General features: G+C 46.6%; 7 protein-coding genes across 7 annotated transcripts; 3 read left to right on the top strand and 4 right to left on the bottom strand.

Annotated features, from left to right (window-relative positions):
• Positions 1-309: 309 nt before the first annotated feature.
• BDW43DRAFT_303054 (uncharacterized protein) lies at positions 310-2,583 on the top strand (the record flags this gene model as incomplete). Its single annotated transcript, XM_032045361.1, has 8 exons — positions 310-325; positions 1,383-1,513; positions 1,543-1,690; positions 1,782-1,850; positions 1,889-1,990; positions 2,035-2,100; positions 2,135-2,224; positions 2,558-2,583. 8 exons carry the CDS (start codon positions 310-312, stop codon positions 2,581-2,583), a joined length of 648 nt encoding a protein of 215 aa, XP_031896300.1.
• A 217-nt stretch (positions 2,584-2,800) lies between these two features.
• On the bottom strand, positions 2,801-4,350 carry BDW43DRAFT_187652 (sulfurtransferase). The gene is made up of 2 exons (XM_032038970.1): positions 3,930-4,350; positions 2,801-3,867 (listed from the first exon to the last, which is right to left on the bottom strand). The coding sequence occupies exons 1-2, from the start codon at positions 4,094-4,096 to the stop codon at positions 3,150-3,152; spliced, it is 885 nt and encodes a 294-aa protein (XP_031896299.1). The 5' UTR covers positions 4,097-4,350; the 3' UTR covers positions 2,801-3,149.
• Positions 4,351-5,261, top strand: BDW43DRAFT_187807 (uncharacterized protein). Its single transcript, XM_032038972.1, has one exon. The coding sequence runs from the start codon at positions 4,605-4,607 to the stop codon at positions 5,094-5,096; it is 492 nt and encodes a 163-aa protein (XP_031896298.1). The 5' UTR covers positions 4,351-4,604; the 3' UTR covers positions 5,097-5,261.
• Positions 5,262-7,175: 1,914 nt separating this feature from the next.
• BDW43DRAFT_187701 (glutamine--tRNA ligase) lies at positions 7,176-9,724 on the bottom strand. The gene is made up of 5 exons (XM_032038971.1): positions 9,022-9,724; positions 8,571-8,961; positions 8,377-8,504; positions 7,489-8,324; positions 7,176-7,432 (listed from the first exon to the last, which is right to left on the bottom strand). The coding sequence occupies exons 1-5, from the start codon at positions 9,458-9,460 to the stop codon at positions 7,343-7,345; spliced, it is 1,884 nt and encodes a 627-aa protein (XP_031896297.1). The 5' UTR covers positions 9,461-9,724; the 3' UTR covers positions 7,176-7,342.
• Positions 9,725-9,920: 196 nt separating this feature from the next.
• BDW43DRAFT_288054 (HNH endonuclease signature motif containing protein) lies at positions 9,921-11,973 on the bottom strand. Its single transcript, XM_032043233.1, has 2 exons — positions 11,659-11,973; positions 9,921-11,600 (listed from the first exon to the last, which is right to left on the bottom strand). The coding sequence occupies exon 2, from the start codon at positions 11,432-11,434 to the stop codon at positions 10,388-10,390; it is 1,047 nt and encodes a 348-aa protein (XP_031896296.1). The 5' UTR covers positions 11,435-11,600; positions 11,659-11,973; the 3' UTR covers positions 9,921-10,387.
• A 2,030-nt stretch (positions 11,974-14,003) lies between these two features.
• BDW43DRAFT_314850 (uncharacterized protein) lies at positions 14,004-14,432 on the top strand (the record flags this gene model as incomplete). The annotated part of the gene is made up of 3 exons (XM_032047923.1): positions 14,004-14,084; positions 14,157-14,227; positions 14,276-14,432. The coding sequence occupies 3 exons, from the start codon at positions 14,004-14,006 to the stop codon at positions 14,430-14,432; spliced, it is 309 nt and encodes a 102-aa protein (XP_031896295.1).
• A 1,982-nt stretch (positions 14,433-16,414) lies between these two features.
• Positions 16,415-17,978, bottom strand: BDW43DRAFT_303050 (FAD-dependent oxidoreductase; the record flags this gene model as incomplete). Its single annotated transcript, XM_032045360.1, has 4 exons — positions 16,415-16,727; positions 16,787-17,124; positions 17,239-17,756; positions 17,813-17,978. The coding sequence occupies 4 exons, from the start codon at positions 17,976-17,978 to the stop codon at positions 16,415-16,417; spliced, it is 1,335 nt and encodes a 444-aa protein (XP_031896294.1).
• Between the last annotated feature and the right edge of the window lie 2,035 nt (positions 17,979-20,013).

The raw sequence follows: 20,013 nt of genomic DNA, 5'->3' as shown, positions 1-20,013 counted from the left end.
CGGGCAGTTGTCATGGTGTCTTGCCCGCCGTATTTGGTTCGTCCTAATATTAGGCTGGCCTTCCATCGTCCACCAGGGCTGCAATCATCTCATCTTGCACCTTCATTTCATCATCTAATGTCGCCATCTTAGACGTTTCCGTTGGACTTGGGTGAGGGTAAACACGTCCGTCCATTGTTGCACAATGGAGGGGTGTGTTCCCATCTGGGCTTTTGGCGTTGATATCGGCTCCTCGGCCGATGAGATGCCTTCCCGCCTTTGACTCCGGCAGATTCTTTGCCAGGAGGTGTAAAGGAGCGAGCACCTACCATGCCCGACCTCAATGGTCGGGAACGACGGCTGGCTATCCAGTAGGAAATGCACCGTCTCAGGCTGCGCGTACCGACAGGCTATAGCCAGCAGCGCATATCCGCGTTCTTCGAATGCATCATCCCTGACTCGGGGGAGTAGATATTGGCGAAATATCGGACCAGAAGCACGCGAAGTGATTCGATGCTTCCATACTGAGCGGCGACGTAGAATGGGTCCAGTTCGCGTATATCCGAAGGGCAAAAACCGGCTCTCGGGTGTTTCTCCAGGCATTGCTGCAACATGGGTAAGTCATTCAACTTTACAATTTCTCCGAGAAGACCGCCGTACTCGTCGTCGTACAGCTTGGAACAGTCCCTGTGGATAATCAGCACACCGTAACCATCGGGCTGAAGGACGCGGAAATTGGCGCCTGGACCTTTCTCTTCGCGGCCGGGCGTTCTGCCTTGACTTCTCATATTCATTACCACCTATGGCATCAAATATAAATGAAGTATTGAACTTGGAGAGGGTGAAAATATGATAAATCATGTGGGAGAGGACATGGGGAGCATTTATGTTTGGGAATACTTCTCTTGGTCACCATATAACCCTAGACAATAGAAGGTGCCCGCACACTGGATGCATGCATAAATTTGATTGAAACAAAGGCCCCACCAATGGGATTAATTGCCTGTGCATTATCTCTCAGTTTGATCCTTGTCGTGGAGTTGCTTTAAGTAGGGAGGATATTTTTAATTGTGGAATTTCAAAGATCTCAAAACTTCTAGCCTATAGTCTATACAGTATCATATCATATCACCAGTTCGTAAAGCAACAACAACTTTCACGCTTCGAATTGCCGGTTGGGCTAGCTTTATTGCTTCCGGCCAAGACCCTTCCTGGTAGGCCGCGTCGTTCTAGAAGCCCACCTGGACATCACACTCATGTCATTATATTGCCTAATATTGCTCTCTAGACTCTCTGCGCTTTCGCGTGTTTGCAGTCTACGCTTTTCTAAGACCTGTTGCCCAAATCTATCTCATCAAATGCTTGGCACAGAAGAGAAGCAGACCGCTCAGTTTGTGCCAAAGTAAATGTCCTCTGCTCAGTTCCAGGGTATACGGTACCTGATCCAGACAGAGTCAATGAAAAGATTACATCCAGTAATACAAACTTTAACCGGGGTGGCGTGAAGATAGCGAAGCTATCTCCAGATATTGTTGTGAAATTCGGATCCCATGTTACACTCAGCGAAGCGAAGAATACGATATTTGTCGAAATCACAGAGGCTATACCGGACCAAAAGATTTTGCCTGCTACTTTTATGGTCCAAGACGTCCAGACGTTGAAGAACACGGTAGTCTGTTTGATCCTTATATATTTATGAGCTATGTCAAGGGTCAGAGCCTAGATAAAGTTTGGGGAGCTCATGATAATATCACAAAAAGTCGTATCACTATTTAACCGAGAGGGTATCTCTACCAAATGAGACGGAAATTATATCAGCGCGGCCGGACTTGGCCCTATCATTGATCGAATGGAGATCTATCACATCAAAGGTTGTAGTGTCTACACCGGAACGTTTATTAATACTAAGATATACAAAGATCGTTTGTGTCCGAGGTAGCCTTTAATAATATAACTATCGAGGCATATCAAACAAAGGCACCAAAACGACACATTAAGGCCATCTTGGCCGGTATGCTTCACCAAAGAGCCACAAAATCGCGTTCACCCATGTAGACCTATGCCTTCAGAATATTATAGTCCACGATGGGTATGTCAGTGAGATTGTGGACTGCGAGATTAGTGGCTGGTATCCGATGCTCTCTATGTTTGGAAGTGGCAAATGATACGACCGATTACCTGGTCCAGGTTCTTGAGCCTTACTATTCCCAATATGCAGTCCATTCTTTCTTGACTGAAACCCTATGTGACAGTGATTATGTCACACGCCCACCCTCATTCATCCCCACTGATGTCGCAGGATCAGAGTCATATCGCTATATACTCCTAGCCCAATCTACCAAAAAGCAAATTTCCTCCAAGCCTTCCATGTGTCCACACGAACTTGAGCATTGCTTCTCAGTGTTTTCACCTCAGCCAAGACGTCATCAACCCAGTTGGAACAACGCGCCGCCGTTCGGCCCGAACCATTAACTGGATTCCCCACTCGCCGTCCTCGGCCCATAGCGGGTATATTCACTAATGAAGGAGATGGATCAGATTTTCAATTCCATGTGACATACTAGCGCCTATTGTATAGGCCGTTCTGAAGCTTTCATCCACTAAAATGCATGCTGTCCCTGTCGATCCGTGGAGCGGTTCGCATTATTTCTCGATGGCTCCAAACAGTCTCGAGGCCCCATCCAGATTCTTTTTTGGCAACAAATTGATCGATCATTAATCATCTGTGACTTTCATGGACAGTGACCCGAAAATCACATAATCTCCACCATAACCAAACCCTCCGTTCCTGATCAATCAGAGCTAGGATTACTGAACCAGTGCCCTCGGAAAAGATAGCCCAATTCTGCTAATTGAGAGAAGACATTGGAGGGACACCTGAAATACATCGACAATCCTACACCATCACATTACCTCCAAGGCCGCAAAGGATAGTTATAACTGTCGTTGGGCACTCAGGACCAGTCTTCCAATTTCAGGGTGACCGCGGCGGGATTCGGCCGAGTAAAATGGATGCTATCGTCAATCGCCGATTGAAAACCATCTGCAAGCTACGGCATCACCAACTATGTGACAATACTACAACGTTGTGCATTGCATTGGCTACTAAGTCTCATGCATTATTCATTAATATATATTTAATAATGTACAATAATACTAAATTCCAACCATCAACTCGCAACAACAAGCCTATCCCTAGCCCTCTCCCTCCACTCTGACCAACTCCCATCATAAACCCTCTTCTTCATATCATAACCACCCACCCGCAACGCAAGCTCCAACACAGTAGCAGTCACCCCCGAATTACACGACAAAACAACAGGTTTATCTTCCTGAACCCCAAACCCCCGAAACACCTCTCTTAACCGCCCAGCAGGAAGCATAGTCTTATCCAAACCCAGCACGGAAGAAAATGGTACATTCAGCGCAAATGGCATATGTCCCGAGATATGCGGCCCTGTGCCCTCCCCGGAGAACTGACCTGCTGGTCTAGCGTCGAGGATTTGATATTGCCGTTGGTTTTTATCGGTCGAGAGTAAAACGTGTAGCTCCTCGAAGGTGATCACGTCGTCTGGGACTGGAGGTTCGCGCTCTGGGTAACTTTCTTCTGCTGGAGGTAGGGTTGGTTGGCCCTCGGATACTGGATATCCATTTTTCACGTAGTGGGGGAAGTTGTTTAGGACGTGGACGTCAGTGTGTCCGAAATGGCGGCATACCCATGCGACACGGGGGGAGAAGTACATTCCTGCTTCCGGCGTGTCATAGACGACGAGGATGTCGTCTGAGCGGAGGCCGAGTCGAGTCACGGAGGTGGCGAAGTGCGATGGTTGAGGTAGCATTTGTGGGTATGAGGAAGTAGTATCTCGGATTTGGTCCATGTTGAAGAATCTGAGTCAGGTGTGTTAGTCGAAGAGTTCTCGGGTCATTATGTATTGCGTGGAGGATTATACATGGAGCCTGGGATATGCTTGGCTTTATAAGATTGCAAGGCGGACTGGCGTCCTGCTGCCACCGGGACAATGCGACGAGGTGAAATGGAAGTTCTGGAAAGCGCGAGATGAAGCTCGGAGGGGGAAACAAGTAAAGATCGAAATGGGTTGTATATCGTGCGGGCCATGGTTATAGAATGGTTCGTGAACTATTAGGTCAACTTCCGTATCTTCCCACAAACACATATAGAGAACGTTGAGGTCTAATGGAATGTTTGAATACGGCGGCTTCTCGAGAAGATATACACAAAATATCTTGATAATTCTCGTAATTCTAAGGCACTTTTTATCGGACGAAAGCATCATCAAACGCCCCCGAAGATTTGCACTTCCTAGGGCTGTCGCTACATCTCGGCCGGAACGTAAGTTAGGTCGCCGATTGAAAATCCCCTGCCGCGGCTTGATATTAACATTCGCTCCCCGCCACTTGCAGCAATTCATATACCGTAGGCCTGTTGTTGAATACCAGGAATATTTACTAAAAACATTTCCATTAGTCATTTGTGCTAAAAGAAGCATCGGGTCATTTTCATATTGCAGGAACCCGGTCGATTTATATACCCTACACATCAATACCCGATCTCCCTATACATCATCATAAATCAAGTGGAGGAATTAAAATATATTTAAACACCAATGTTCTCTCGAATCCACTCTCTCCTCTTCCCCAAGGCAGTCACCAACACTGGATCTCAGCTGCGCGATCACCTCGCAAACGAGCGAACATTTCTATCATGGACTCGCATGGGACTAGCCTTCGCCGCCATGGGGCTCGCCCTCGGACGCTTGAGCATGATCGACCACGTATTCAACACACAATGGAACAATCAGCGGATAGAATCCTCGAATGAGACCGCCAAACTGACCAAGCCGACTCAACGACAAGATACCGAACGGGAATTCAAAAGCCCGGGCCGGAACGACATCCTAGCTAGTCAATTCTGTTGGACGATCAGCGTTTGGTCTTTCGGATATGGAATCTGTCGCTATGTTTCCGTTCGACGGACTCTGCTTCTGGGGCGCTTTGTCCCGGCTATCTGGGGACCTGTCTTGATGACATGCGGGTCGCTGGGATCTCTTGGTGTTTTGTTGCAATCGGATTTAGGGCCTAAATCAGAAAATGAATAATGATCGACCCCTTGTGTTCGTTGACGTACTTGAGTGTTGTGATCTCAGGGGAAAGATGGGCAGAAAGATGCTGTATCAGCTACACGTACGTAGCCTACTGAGGACCGGATGCCATTCCGATAGATCTCAATTCTATGGACGACTATATCAACTATCTTGACTGCTTCTTCTTCTCTCTACTAATGGGTAAAGCCTTCAGGGGCTGAAGGAGTGGGTGATCCGGCCAAGCCGCTAGGCGATCACGTGTCTCCTATAGATTCATATCATTGAGAAAGCTGGTTTCTGAGAGTTGAAGCCCGGAGGATTAGCTTCCAAGGATAGGCGCAATGCAATGATAGGAAAGTTTAGAGCCAGACTGTATACTTATCACCATTCCTTTGCCTATCTAATGTTGTCAAGTCGCCCTAGAGGACTTCGGCTGATATTCGGGTGTGGAAATCTGACCCATGATTTGAACGGAGGGGAACATCCGTCTCAACTATACGTTTATCCTCTGGCACCTATGCAAATGACAGTTTCACTGTGATACGTAACATCTTCGGATGGCTGGGACTGACAGGACTTGGAAAGATTGTCCCTCAGCTGGTGATGAACAGTAGCATCGGACCTTTGGTTAAAACGAGATACCGTATATATTCTATACCATAGTATGTTAATGAATTCATTCAGTTATGCGAAGTCAGAAAGATATATAAGTCTAGAATTCAAGTGCACTAATGTTCTAGATAGGTATGCATCACATGACGAGAAATATATGATGAACAATAGTGATGAATTTGACTAAATGCGTGCCATTATATATGTCATTTTCTCTAACTTTAAACGGGATTGAGTTGAGCTAGTCTATATAATTGTCAATTATGAAAGTAGCGTACACCACGATTGATCGACCAGTGTGAAGATTTAATAAACAAAGATAAATAAGTCGCCCCTCTTCCACCCGTTCTTCATTTCTTTCTACCAGAGATGACACTCCCTAATCGCATGAAACCTTGGGATCAAGGAAAATTCCAGGAAAAGCACAGGTAAAACAAACCCAAAAATGTCCGCAGACTGATTATCCGCAGCATTAAGCAAACCCTTCAACCATCCAACCAGGGCGGAACAATTCTCCCACCCAGAGTTCCAAGACACCAAAAGAACGCTTTCAAAGATGGAGGTAATCAGCTTTGGTACAATTAACAGGATCGAGAAGCTATCTAGTTTAGAAACCCCCCCTATTCCTGGCTGTGGGGGTATGTGATCTATCGGACAGTGTATACCTCGGAATCCGACGAGCTTCTTCTGACTGCGCTAGCGAAACTGGACCGATTGATCGAGGTGTGAAACAAAAGGAGCCTGGGATTCCCGAGAGACTGCTTCATGAAACGCACAAGAATCTGGTTTTGTGAGGATAAGGAGCGATATGACGGGGCCTCGGTGAATGACATCCGGAGAGAGTTTTTGAAGGTTTTAAGAAGCCTAGGGTTGGAAGAGTGGGAGATCAAACCGCGGTATACCAATTGCCTTATTCTCTATGAGAAGGGTTTACTGTATCATCGAGGCACCGGAGCTAGAGGATGTGTACCAAGCTGGGGCACCGAGAATGGGGTTTATTGTCATGATTAATACTTCTAGTTCGACTAATGCCTATTGTATCCTACGTTTGTACGGGTCGAGATTGATCGTTTATGGAGGCTGACGGTTAAATTACCGCTTGCGCTGATGGATGATCTATGCCCGGCAACTCCGCCGGGGATGATCCCCGTTTATGATGCGGCGGAAGCCAAGTTTGACGTGGAGAAAGATAGGGTGTGTGACTTAAAAGTAGTAGACCTGCGAAGTGCGCTTCTGTCGAAATTGGGGATGCAGAGGCCTCCAAGGATGGGCTTGCCAGATGGCACGACTGTATAAATTCATTCATATTTCTCATTGATTGCAATAACAAACAAAAATATCACGATCCTCTATTGCGGATAGTTCTTCATTTCGTGGTCACTTTAATGCATTATACTCGACTCTGCCATCTATCGACCCGACTCGATTATATCCAGCCCTCCCATGCCATCTGTCTCGGCACTCTGGCTACAGGCTCAGTCGATGATTTCAACATCTATCTGCACGGATATGTGTTGGGGAGGAATGCGTTGACTGAAGCACAAAGTGGTGGATATCAAGACCTCTTGCCTTGATTTATCATCCCAAGTCTACACTGTTTCCACAGTGCCAAGTCTCCTATTTAGTAAACAAGTTCTAAACTTTTCTGATTAGCTCTCAGTTTCCTTCTTAGCATCTTCCTTGAGAGCCACGATGCGATTGAGCACAATTGAGTCTTCAGTGCTATCCGAGTCCATCGCCTATATAGTGAATCATAATTAGCAACCACCTTCTTAAGAGGAGCTGATGTGCTTACAAAGTATGCCACCCGCATAGCCTGGAACCGGACGCTTTCAGGTCCAGAATGAGTCTTCTCGCCCTCAGCCTGAGGCCAAGGAGCACGACGGCGAACCTCATCAAATCCGGCGTTGACCATGGCATTTGGGTAAATTGTCTCACTGTTGGGGTTAAGGTCGGCGAGGAATCCGCCTTCCGCAGCGGAGGGGTTTTCTGATTTGAAAAGTGCATTGTGAACCCGAACCGTGACCTTGCGTGAGCCTTCAGGAACCCAGTGGATGAATGCCTTCGGCTTGGGGCCGTCTCGTACTAAGACGGCTTGAATCTCTGTGACTTGATCGGTCGTCGGATCCTTGGAGAAGGAAACAGCCTTGATCGGGTGGGGCACCTGGAGCAAACCGACGGTTTGGCCGGGTGACAGACGGAAGAAATCCGGGGAAGAAACCTCGCGGAAGTCAGACCGGTCGATATAGACGGTGGACGTCATATTGAGCTTATAGGAGCCAAATTCAGGCTTCTTGGGCGAAAACGGCAACACGAGCTCTTGTCCCTCTAGGTCGCCGATGTCCTGAATCACGACACGAATGGGGTCGAGAACTAAACAGAGACGAGGGACTGACGTTTCAAGGTAACGGCGAACAGACTGTTCAAACCGCGCGGTCTGAATCACGGTCTTTGAGGTAGTTACGCCCAACTCGTTTATAAAGGAAAGAATAGCTCCCGGCGGCACGCCACGCCGGCGAATCGCAATCAAAGTGTAAAGTCGAGGATCATCCCAGTCGCGTACATACTTCTTGTCAACTAGCTCTTTCAAAGCTCTTTTACTCATGACAGTGCCAGTGATATTCAAACGGCCTGACGTTGCGTCAGCTGGATCCTGGAATGTTCAACCATAGAACAAACTCACCATATTCGCGCTGCATTGGCTCATAAACCCCAAGGGTCTTGTTCAGCCATTCATAGCTCTCTCGGGCAGTGACGAATTCGGTCGTGCAAAGACTGTGGGTGATGCCTTCGAAGCTATCGCAGAGACAGCTTTTTCTTAAGTTAGCAACTATATATCTCATGAATCAACGTCTTCACGCGAAAGGAAGGACTCACTGAGCGAAGTCATAGGACGGATAAATGTGCCACTTCGACCCAGTGCGGATGTGGGGGGTGCGGTTCTTGGGAATGCGATAGGCGGCAATGTCCCACATCTGCGGGTTACCACTAGTAAGGAGACTTTGCGACATACGCAAGAAGGCCGTCTGCGGCTCGTATTTCCCATCGCGCATATCGCGGAACTTGGTCAAGTTGGTCTCCACGTCCTGGGAGGCATGGACACAATTAAACCGTGGTGATTTACCATCTTCACCTCCGCGTTGCAACTTGAGATCGGCCTCAGTGCAATGGCAGACATAGGCCTTCCCCATCTGGATCATCTTCTCGGCAAGGTCGTACAAACGCTGGAAGTTGTCGCTCGAATAGGTAATCTGGTTTGGAGTGAATCCTGATCGAAAGAGGCAAATTAGCGGAACGCACTATATGAAGCCCAGGCGGGGAACAATACCCAGCCAGCGCACTATATCCTCAATGGCCTGGAAATACTTCTCCTCCTCTGCGTCGGGATTTGTGTCATCGAAACGAAGAATAGTCTCGCCTCCGTGATACCGCGCAAAGCCGAAATTGATAGCGATGGCCTTGGCGTGGCCGAGATGAAGATAGCCGTTGGGCTCGGGTGGAAACCTCGTTCTCACTGGTTTCGAAGGTCGCAGGTTGTAAACGTCGGCGAGGAAGCCCTGTTTGAACATGGCATCTGGATCGATGGTGGGTTCGGCGGATTTAGGAGTGGCGGCAGTGGGCTTCTTCTCAGCCTTAGGCGCCGCCGCCTTGGAAGCTTTCTTGGCTCGCTTTTGCATTCGTTTCTTCAGCTCGCCCTTGGAGACCATCTCCCCGGTCTCCGGGTCGAGCTGAAGCTTGGCAACTCCCTCAGTGACTGCGTCCGCCATGATGAGTTGATTCGCAGGTAGTATGGTGGAGAGAACAGGTGAGGGCGAAGATCAAGTCGGTTATCGCGGGGAAGAAGTTTTGGGTGTTTTGACTCACATCCCACCCATCCGGAGTATCTATTCTTCCGCCCTGCTTACTAACCTTAGCCCTATTACGTTCATTAGTTAACTTTTAACTTACGATAATATTTAGACAACAATAATATTTGATGATGATAATATTATTACCATTCAGTGTTATCACTGATTTATGATGCTAGAATGTTATTTTGGTGAATTGCTTCTCCGTCCTCTCCGGCTGGTCACATCCCTACTGATAATCTCTATATGTACTGTAGGGAAGGAAGGAAGCACCCGGTCATGTGACCCCATACATTAACCATTTACTAATCTATATCCTCTATTTTCATTCTTTGAAAGAGTAGTGGTTTCTGGAGAGCCTAGTTTCCGAACAGAGAATTCATCATCAGACTATTATTTGATCATCATTTCCATAGCCTCTACCTCCTATAGGGTGAGCGTCCACCTGTTCTCAACCAGTTCTGGCTTTTCTCCGCTTAGTACTTGATTTTCTAGATACCTCATCCTCTTTCCCTTTCTGTTTTAGTGCTCTCTCTCCTAGCCGCGTAATCGGTCTCTTGGTCACAATCATTATATGCTTCAGTGCCTTTGTCTTTGGCTTTGGCTTCAAGAGAAGATCTCTGCGTCCAGATAGCATTTGCCAATATTTCACCAGAACTGGCATTCTCCTTATTATCTCCCAGCTTCGCGCGCGTACAGAACAAAGAAGCCGGATTCTGAGCCTCAAACGCAGGTGCTGGAGATGGTGATGACGGAGTCTCTGTTTTGACTTTCCTCGAAACCAGCTCAACGGCCTTCGAACTGCTCTTGCCGCCACTCTTACTGCTCCTGTCCATCACACTATTACTATCCGTGATCGGGATATCGAGGCCTACCGCTATGAAGCGAAGGCCCTAGAGTGGTAACTGATAGGAGTCGAGAAATATCGGTTGTCCCATCTCTAGCAAGGGTGGGAGTTTCGTTGTAATCCCGTAGTATGTCATTGACAACCTCTCCACGGCCGGTTGCATTAATTATCCTCGCGATCAGGTAGTGCGTCTCGATAAGGATTGGGCTCGGAAGAGGATATCTGCCGTCCTGGGCTTTTAGAGTGATGATCCTGTCTTGTGGGAAGCTGTGCGCGTACAACGGTAGCCCCGTGGTGAAGGAATGCCAAATACGGTACTGGCTTTCGACAGACGTGGGCTCCAGAGCGAGTTTAAACCGACCGAAATGGGTGTGCACGGCATGCCTCTCTAACATCATCACGTTTTGCATGTCGTTGATACTGGCCTGGGTAAAGTTCAACCGCGACCGAACACCGGGAAAGTACCGATAGAAGCATTGCCATATCTCCCCAAGCCCCCGGAGCTCATCATTTGTTGAGAATGAACCAAGACAGAAGGGTATTATGTGGGCGGCGATGAGGTTTCCGACAAATGGTATTTGGGGAGGCGGGTTTGCTGTTTCTTCATATGCTTTAGTGATGACGCAGCGGTATCCATCCCGTGACAGGCATTGTGTCCGTAGGCGCTCTTGCTCGCGCACAACAGGATCGTCGATTTCGCTAAGCAAATCCTCTATGGAATCTTCAGTGCCAAAACGGGGGGAAGGAGTCAGGGGCTTGCTCTTCCCACCGACGGCCAAGAATGGTCGAATAAGGGCTGTGTCAATGTGCTTCGCAAGCTGCTGCAATTCCTCATCAGAGCAACAGCTTTCGATATCGTCGGCCAAGTTAGCCTTACCATCAGTTGGCAAATATTGGAAAGTGTTTTGGAGGAATGAGAATGTATCATCATTTGCATCTTTCGGTATGTAAGCAGCTAGTCTTTCCTTAACATTGACCTCTAAGAGGTAGAGTGTTACATTGCTCGGCGCGTCGCTGAGGGGGGAGTCAGACAAAGATCGCTCCATATTGCAGGGAGCGGACAAGAAACGTCAAAAAGATACCAGTCACAGGAATTGTCGCAAACGAAAGTTATGGCTGATCGACGGCTTGGTTCGACGTGACAGATCGTTATAGTAGTGGGGAAGTTTAGTGGGGTTAGATGGAGGCCCCTTACAGTAGTCGGTAATCACTCTTGCATTAACGTTAGTAATGTAGCACAGCGTACAGAGCATGTTGAAGCTAGTACAACTGAATCATAGAGAAAGGAGGTCGATAGTATTATTATTTGACTTGCAGTGCAACTAGAGGGAACCATCAGATAAACAACAGAAGTAAACGCGGGGGGATTCCAAAAATTTAGATATACCGGAGAACGGCGATGGTCTCTCCGAAGGCACGGACAGATACATGCAAAGGCGTTGCTCTGGTGCCTGAGTCTGTCAACGGGCCGAAGGGGAAATCCTTCTCACAGAACAGAAGTACCCCAGATGTCAATCTAAGATCAAAGGAGCCAAGATGGCTTTGGATAGCGGCGAGAGTATGTGTTCTGAGTGGATAGAGAGAACAAATCGGCGTTTGCGGGTCGCACTAGTCCTAATCCGGTACGCCAAGCAGCTCGATTTTGGAGGAAAGTGTATGTATTTAACGGCTGTGGTTCAAGGCCGTGGCACATGACCCACCATCCCCTACTGGAATGCTGAGGATGATGCTACACATGATGGTTGGATCTAGCGTCAGGAACAAAAAATGTGGCCCTGCGTGGAAGTTAGGCTCGTGGCCGTGCGAGTTGATACACGTGACGCCAAGACGGATGTTGGCTAGAGTGACTTGTAAAACGGCCGCTGAAGCGGCCATTTTCGGCCGCCTGCTAACCGTCACATCATTAAATAGAGTTAACTAAAGTTAGTTATTTAGGTAACTATTAACACTCTTTTATCTACACTCCCATAGCACTATTTTTAGATCTAGATCTCTTTAATACTGCCTTGAGAGCAATGACAGCTTCCGCAGAGTACGCGAATACTGGGCATACCGGTTTTAGCAGGAGCATCGGAAGTGGGTGACAATATAGGGTCATTAGCATGGAGTAGGTATCCCGCAACAGGACTCCTGCTATGCGACGCGTGCCCGTGATATGTACAAGCATAAACCCTATACGCGAAACCAGCTTAGAATACATAATTTGAGACAAGGACTTCGTATTCTATCACTGATAGCGTGATGCGGTACCAGTGAGCTTGCTGTTGAGGTAGATGGCCACTCTCAAGTCATTTTCCAACCCTGTAATAGATCAGGCTACTATACGACGGTATATGGTTCTAGCTGGACAATCTGAGAAGATGGTTATTGACTGCAGAGTACAGCCGTCATTAATCGTCATAAATGATAGGCAATGAATGTGGCTATCAATTGAGTGAGTTAGATTGCTTTTTCCATAGCTGGTAGGTGCGAGGTTCTCAGCTGAATGCAACATTATGGAAAGGTACGATATGTGCCACTACTAAGGGGTCATGATGGGTCATGCATATACCCCACGGGATAAGTGAAAGATGATTAAGATGGTTAGTCTGCCGTTTCACTCTCGTTATAGTATCTTGCACCTGCATCTATCCATTGACGCAACGAAATCTTGATCGTCGAAGTGATTAATATCCCTACAGGCCGAGGCACGTCCGGGGATAGGGATCGAATAACCAATTGAAGCATCACACTACCTACTTCCAGGTACGGATTCTACAGAATACGGGTAGTGCATGTAGCCCACTTTTAGACCGTCTGTTCTTAATGTATGTACGTGGTGGGACGCTATTTTTATAAGGGAGCAAACATAGTGATGATCACATTCAAGCTTCTGTTGATGTTGCAGCATGTTTTGCATATTACGTGAGCCTCATCCGAGTTTAATGGTATGTATTCCTTGGATCGGTAGGATGAACCATGGTTTGACCTTCTACCCACAGCAGAGTTGTATCCCGCGCAGTGACATAAGGTACATTTCTCATGATATCACCACCAGGGAGTGAATATCTATGAGATAATGTACGGTATGCTCCTCTAAAATTATCTCAGACTCCTTACAATGTGCTAAAAGATAGGGTTACATCGAACTTTGAGTGAAGCTTCTAAGGTTTTGGTACTGTACCCTGGTTTTAAACAAGGGACATAAATCCTCTGCCTGAGATTTCAATGTTTAGCAGCATTGCTTATATTCCTAGAAAGAGGAATTGCATTACGTGGGGTGATTCTAAGGGATAATGCAGAAGGTCACAGAGTATCGCTAAAGTCAAGACTTACATGATGGGATAATTGCAAATTCAACAAGAGTCAAAGCTAAGAGTACTTCCGCTCCATGCTTTCATGAAAGATTATATGAAGACGTCATTGACTTTCTCTCGATCAGAATCTCTTACAGGATTGATGCACTAGGAATATGGGCTATTCTTGGTATAGGCAAGTCTAGTATGTCATCGAGTCTACTTGAGGGTCTAGTCAATTATAAAGTCAATTGGTCACCCCATACTGCAAAGTCTTCTTCGTTGCCCTGAACAAAGACTTCAACTAATTTATAGGACAACTATCTATCTTACAACCATAATGCGCGTCTCCTCTCTTATTGCCGCTTCTACAATTGCGCTTTTGGCAAGCCCCAGCTTGGCAGACCAACCTATCGCATCGGTAAGTTGATTGATCTACTGTTCACCTACATCTAAAATGGCTAAGAATGCAATCACTAAGACATCAAATTAGGTCGGAATATGGACTTACCGCTTGGATGGGCATCTTGTTAGAGGTGATGAATGTGTAACTGTCGACGAGATGTATGTGGAACTAAAAACTAAATATGGGACAATACTAACATTCCGCAGATTTACGCACCAACCTGTGCGCCGTGTAGATATTAAGCCAGTTATATCTGGTACTGAAATCAGATGTACCTTCTATAAGTACGATGTGCCCCCTTCTAAATGTCTCGAAAAGCTCCAGCTAAAACGAAGCAAGGAACCCCGTCTGCCATTCAGATAATTATGGCCATCATCGTGATGATTACACTCTAAGGGATGGTAGTCATACTTTCAACCGTCCTTTCTATATTACCAGCTTCAAGTGCGTGGAATCGGAAAGTAAGCATGGATCCCTGTGATATGTCAACTAAGACCACAGGAAAGAGCAGTGGAGACGTGCGGTGGAATACACAATAGCGGTATCCATGTAACCCAGCCTCGCTGTAATTACTGTAGCTATTTAATCCATGGGATATTCCTAATAAACCCTTTGCTATACCGCGTTTTACTATCTGTGCGGGGGTTAGGGCTGTAGAACTCTGCAGCAGTTCTGTACATTCTGCGGTTGTTTATCGTTATAGGAATTTCCAGATGATGCTTATTTCGTCCGTGACAGGTAAGATGGTCTAGGCGTGACAGAGGGAGGAAGACCAAATCAATCTGGACCTTGATTTTTCAATCATAGCAAGTTAAGAATGTACTAAATCGGATCCAATTACACACACACACACACACACACACACACACCGCTGGAGCTGATTTGATATACTGTGAGATTTAAGTACCAGGGTTCCCTCTAAGGTTTGTTAGTTGTGTCTTTGCTGTGTAGAATCATCATAACAACTAGCCCTTCGAGTTTTATCTTACAGAAAGCCACGGACCTTAAATTCCTATCCAAAAATGTCCGAGCAATAGTCCCAAGGCACGCGCCTACCAAGGTAGCGCGGTGGCCATTTCACTTAGCTGACCACACTAGAGTGATATATCTAGAGTACAGAACTTGTATGGTATAACTATGGAATCAAATGTGTAGGTGTAAAGCGTCACTCGGAATGCAGGTGCAAAAGCAATAGCTGTGAATGTTGTTCTGTGGACTTGCTTTGTCTTACCGTCTAATATTACTACACTATCAATCCTTCAATACAGCTTATGAGTCCACATCACCCGGTCTCTTTACCTCTTGGAAAGATGGCAAAACCTTGCACGACAGTGCCAAACCCTACCACCTGTTCAGCCTGTAGATTTACGACATACCTGTAATCTATCTGGCAAATAGCTTTGCCTGGTGTTGCCCGACAACGTCCATGTTACTCCCAATCTTACAAGCAAACGCTGGCCAAAAGCATATGGGCGTCAGTGTAGGCACCCACTATTCTCCTGCTTTGACGAAAGAAAGCACTCGTAAACACCACAAAATGCCTTAGTCTGAGAAGCTCGTTCTTGTTGATCTGAAGAATGAACCCAAATTGTGTAGAGATGGCCGCAGCCCGAATCGGACTCCTTGATCGCACAGAGTCCGTAGTCATAAATATTCTAGAGCCGCTTCCAACTAGCTTGAAGGAACAGAGGTTCAATTCACGTTCACTCATGTATTTACTTTACTACCTCCCTGGTCGATCGGAAAGAAAGGCCATGGCCTTCTTGCGCCTCAGGCCATTACTCATACAGCAAGGAACATTCTTTAGTGCAACCATCATGGGAAAGGGCGTTTAGCGAATTGCGTTGCCTCATTATTACAATGGTTTTACAATAACTTGGAAATATTTGATAACTACCAAGATTGTAGACACCACATTATGAGCTCTGTCTCAAAAATTCGGGCAGGCGGAAAGCGCAGTAGTAGGATGTGTCTTAATTTTCAAGTCATGTCGCCGGCAAGACATAATATCCCCCGAGTGATGTGAATCAATTTGGGCCTCCATAACTTACTCTGTCATAGGTTCACCATCCATGTGTAATCCAAATACCCGTTTTTAATTTCTAGTCTGAAAGATCTCGATGAAAAGTAACGCGTATCGTCTTAAATGCTCAAAATGTACCTAAGATGGGCTCTCTATGCAGTTGATTTTGTATGAGCTTCCTAAGACAAATTAACCCTTCTAAAGAACGCGCCAGCAACTGCATATAAACTTCTATATAATCAGCTATACGATCAACAAGTGAGCTTAGACATAGCTCTCCAGGCACCTACAGGAAATGTAAACCCAGTGTAAAGGAAGTCGATCATGACCAATCACCTTCATCAACCACAGGCTCATGCCTGTCGGAAGCGTCCATGAGCTCCTTGACAGTCCAAGGCTTGTATGTATAGCCGGGAGGGACATTTGTGTTCCGGAAGGCAGCCCCGGTGAGGATATGATTTGCAACCTTGCCGTAGTTTTCGTAGGCATACTCCTCAGGGTTATGGCGCATAATCCAGGTAGCAGTAGTCTTACTGAATAGATCGGGGTTCTTTGCCACCTCGTCCCAGTCAGTGTTGTGGTACTTTTCCCGGTGGTGGAATCCCATCTTTTGAGCACATGACACTCGTTCAAACCTGTGTAGGCGTGTTAAGTACAATGTCTGTTTCGAGCTAGGCGATCTTTCAAGACATACCTCAGATGGTTATGGACTCTTATGGCTAAGGCAAAGTTAGACTTTCCGCCTAGCTGCAGACATGTTGCCAGAGAGTATGCGTCTTCCATGGCCATGGCAGCTCCACTACCCGAGGTTGGTAGAAAAGAGTGTGCAGAGTCCCCAAGCTGAATGACTCGAGCCTTAGGCGACGCCCACGTGGGTTGAGGGTTGCGCCACAGCAACTTCCAGTCCGTACAACGGTTACCAGGTGTGGCTTTAATGAGCTCCGTCAGGAAGGGCTCCCACCCTTTAATGTATTCCAAGGCTTTATCTGTAGGCACGGTCTTGTCCCAGTCTTCTTCGGCGTTGTGATCATCCTAGATTGGCGCAGTTGTTAGTTAGTGTATGAAATAGTAATGCTGCGGATCGGACTGCCATACCCTGTGTGTCATCATATAGCAGATCTGCCTGGAGGTCTTCCCCACAGCCACATGTGCTCCAGGGCCGGCATGGATCGAAGCACGATCGACGTAACCCTCAAACTCTTTAGCAATTATTGGGTTCTCTAACGCTGGCCCAGTGGGGAAGGTCGCCCTATAACAAGCAAATCCCGAGCTAATAGGAAAGTCTTTCTTTCCTAGGACCAAGGACCATGCTTTCGAGCCAACTCCATCAGCAGCAACGACTATGTCTGCTGTGAGCTTCCGACCATCATCAAGGATGACACCTCCTTCGTTGTCCGTCTCAAAGTAATCCTCCACGGTAGTCGAGAAAGTCACTTGAATACCCAACTCACAAACATACTCCCAGAGCGCACCATGAAGCTCAGAACGGTTGAAAGCCAAGGATTCATTTTCTCCGTCACCTAGAGGCCAGCTTCCAATCCATGTTCCGTCGTACTTCTTGATGTTTCGCTCGGACTTATACGAGATGGCCTTTAGCTTCTCGAAGAAGCCAGGCCACTTCTTGATGCTATGAAGGGCGTTACATTCTATCAAGAGAAGGTCGCCTGTTGTCATTCCTTCATTAGAACTCCGATTGCAGAATGCCAGGTTAGTTGCTCACCGTAGCCTTGAAAGTTGGGACGCTTCTCAATGATGCAGACATCATGGCCTTTGCGATATCCTTCAATCGCAAACGTGAGGCCACCAATGCCACCACCAGCAATAAGAATAGACAGCCCAGTAAGGGGGTACTGATTCCTAATTGTAGAAGCTGCTGGAGTTCCCATTGTTGCTGCTTGGGTTCCTCGCTGTGGTGATTCGAACTGTTGATTTGACTTGCTGGACCGGATGCTGGTATGAAAGACCGCAGAGCTACACGGTCTTTATATATCTTGCAGAATGCATCTTCACCCTGTGCATCTCCGGAGTGCTCGGAATTAGCCTCAATCCGGTAGGTCGTGCCAACCTGTGTGAAACTAGTCTCTATAGATTGTTGTTCCATAGTAAGCGTTTATTTATCGAAAATTATACCAAGTGTGGATGTGATCTTCATGTGTGACTGTTTTGAGTAGGGGTGGCTGAGTTTTGATACGTAACTATGTACTACGCTATCAAAAAGCCTGCAGTCTCGGAACCAGTAACCCAGGACCCGCCAATTCAGCCAGAGTCTTATATTACTATATTCGTAGACAGGAATAAATCATCGCTAGAAGAGGCAGTTCTCGTTCAATCTATTTATTCCTGTCCGTTTGAACCGTATAGTTTATCTAGATAGAGTCGAACAGGGTTCAAGGCAAACTTTAACCTCTGAGGTTTTAGACTTGATTTACCATGGCTTGGACTTTTGGTTACTCCGTAAAGAATTGAAGAATTTAATATCATATCAGCAGAGGCTTTTGCGACTAAGATTTTCTCTTTTAGCAAGCGTGCTAACGAAGCCTATGGTGGGGTAATGGGCGGAACTTCGATTCCTACTTCCGCTGAGTCAGCAGTGGTCTAGCTCTTTTATCAGATATTCTATTCGCGAACAAGTCGAAGACTATGCTGCTTCGTGTGAACACATCTTGGATTGTGCTACTCAAATGATCGATGACACATAATGGAAACGGCAAGGGTTCTATCCAGCCCGGCGTACCTGAAATTACAAGCAACCTGCCGATTAGGCCACGACTAGACGAAGTTCTGAGACATAAGATGAGAGATTCCGTACACGATCTTTGCAAAATCTTCCCCTGTGTACATTTGCCTTCATTTCAACTTCTAGTTAACAGAGACCACATAAGCATGTACATGAGTGGCCTTCAAAAGACCTCGATACCACGAGCTCAAGGGGCACGCAGATGCTTGACTCTTTGTTGCTGCTACATATAAGGCAATGTCGACGTCTATCGACTACCTTTCTCGTGACTTTTGATTTCTCATTTATTAGTATTGACCATAGTCGGCGACTGTGTCAAGGTACCTGGAGTGACTAGGAAGTGCCAATACTTCCGTAAGAAGGGCAATAGCAGAGAGCAATTTCACAAGATTCGGCGGGATCCGCCAGTGTTGCATAGCAGCGCGCTGGAAGTGGTGCCTGAACCCTACCCGAGCTCTAGATAAACTCCGCAAATAAAAAGATCCTTCGTCTTCCGGGGTTTAAGTGTGGAGACTAGAGGTACCATGTACCCGACATCCCGGGCATCCCTCGACAAAATAGTCGCAGATCCCCTGAGACGGTTAATACCACTTTTTGCTGTTTGTCGAAGGAACAGAGTATCACCAGAGTGGTATACGCTTCAGTCCTATGCTCTTTGACAATCTCCCTAGCTCTTTCTTCTCCTAATTTGAACACATGTATAGTATTATCAATAGGAAAAAAGAATGGAATGCTTTACAGGCACTGTAGAATAGAAAACAACGACGGCAATAAGATACATGTATGGTATGACTACGTTGGGTGCAACTACTCGGTAGCGTTGAACTATAACTATTGTGAGATATTCTTAACTAAATTCAAGGGCGTGGTGGGTCGATGGTATCTAGAGAAGAATACAACCTGTTTATGGCCATACTACTTCCTACGCCTATAGGCTACATCATATACCAGTTTACTAGCCGTGGGCATTTTTATGGCGTTTGGTTTTGCTCCCGCAGGTATAAGTGAGCTCCAATGCCCCTCAAGTACCGAGGAATGACGCTGATGGTGATGTTAGCCGCACCGAATGTTGTAGGTGAAATTTATTTTGCGCAACAAAGGGCAATAGTAGGATACCAATTACTTTCAACAAACATTTGAGGATCGGATAGTAAGTCCCTGCCTAAGTGCTTTATACGATCTTC

Source organism: Aspergillus alliaceus, assembly GCF_009176365.1.
Source record: "Aspergillus alliaceus strain CBS 536.65 unplaced genomic scaffold BDW43scaffold_52, whole genome shotgun sequence".
In the NCBI taxonomy this organism is placed as follows: domain Eukaryota; kingdom Fungi; phylum Ascomycota; class Eurotiomycetes; order Eurotiales; family Aspergillaceae; genus Aspergillus; species Aspergillus alliaceus.
This window is presented reverse-complemented; position numbering and strand designations above follow the sequence as displayed.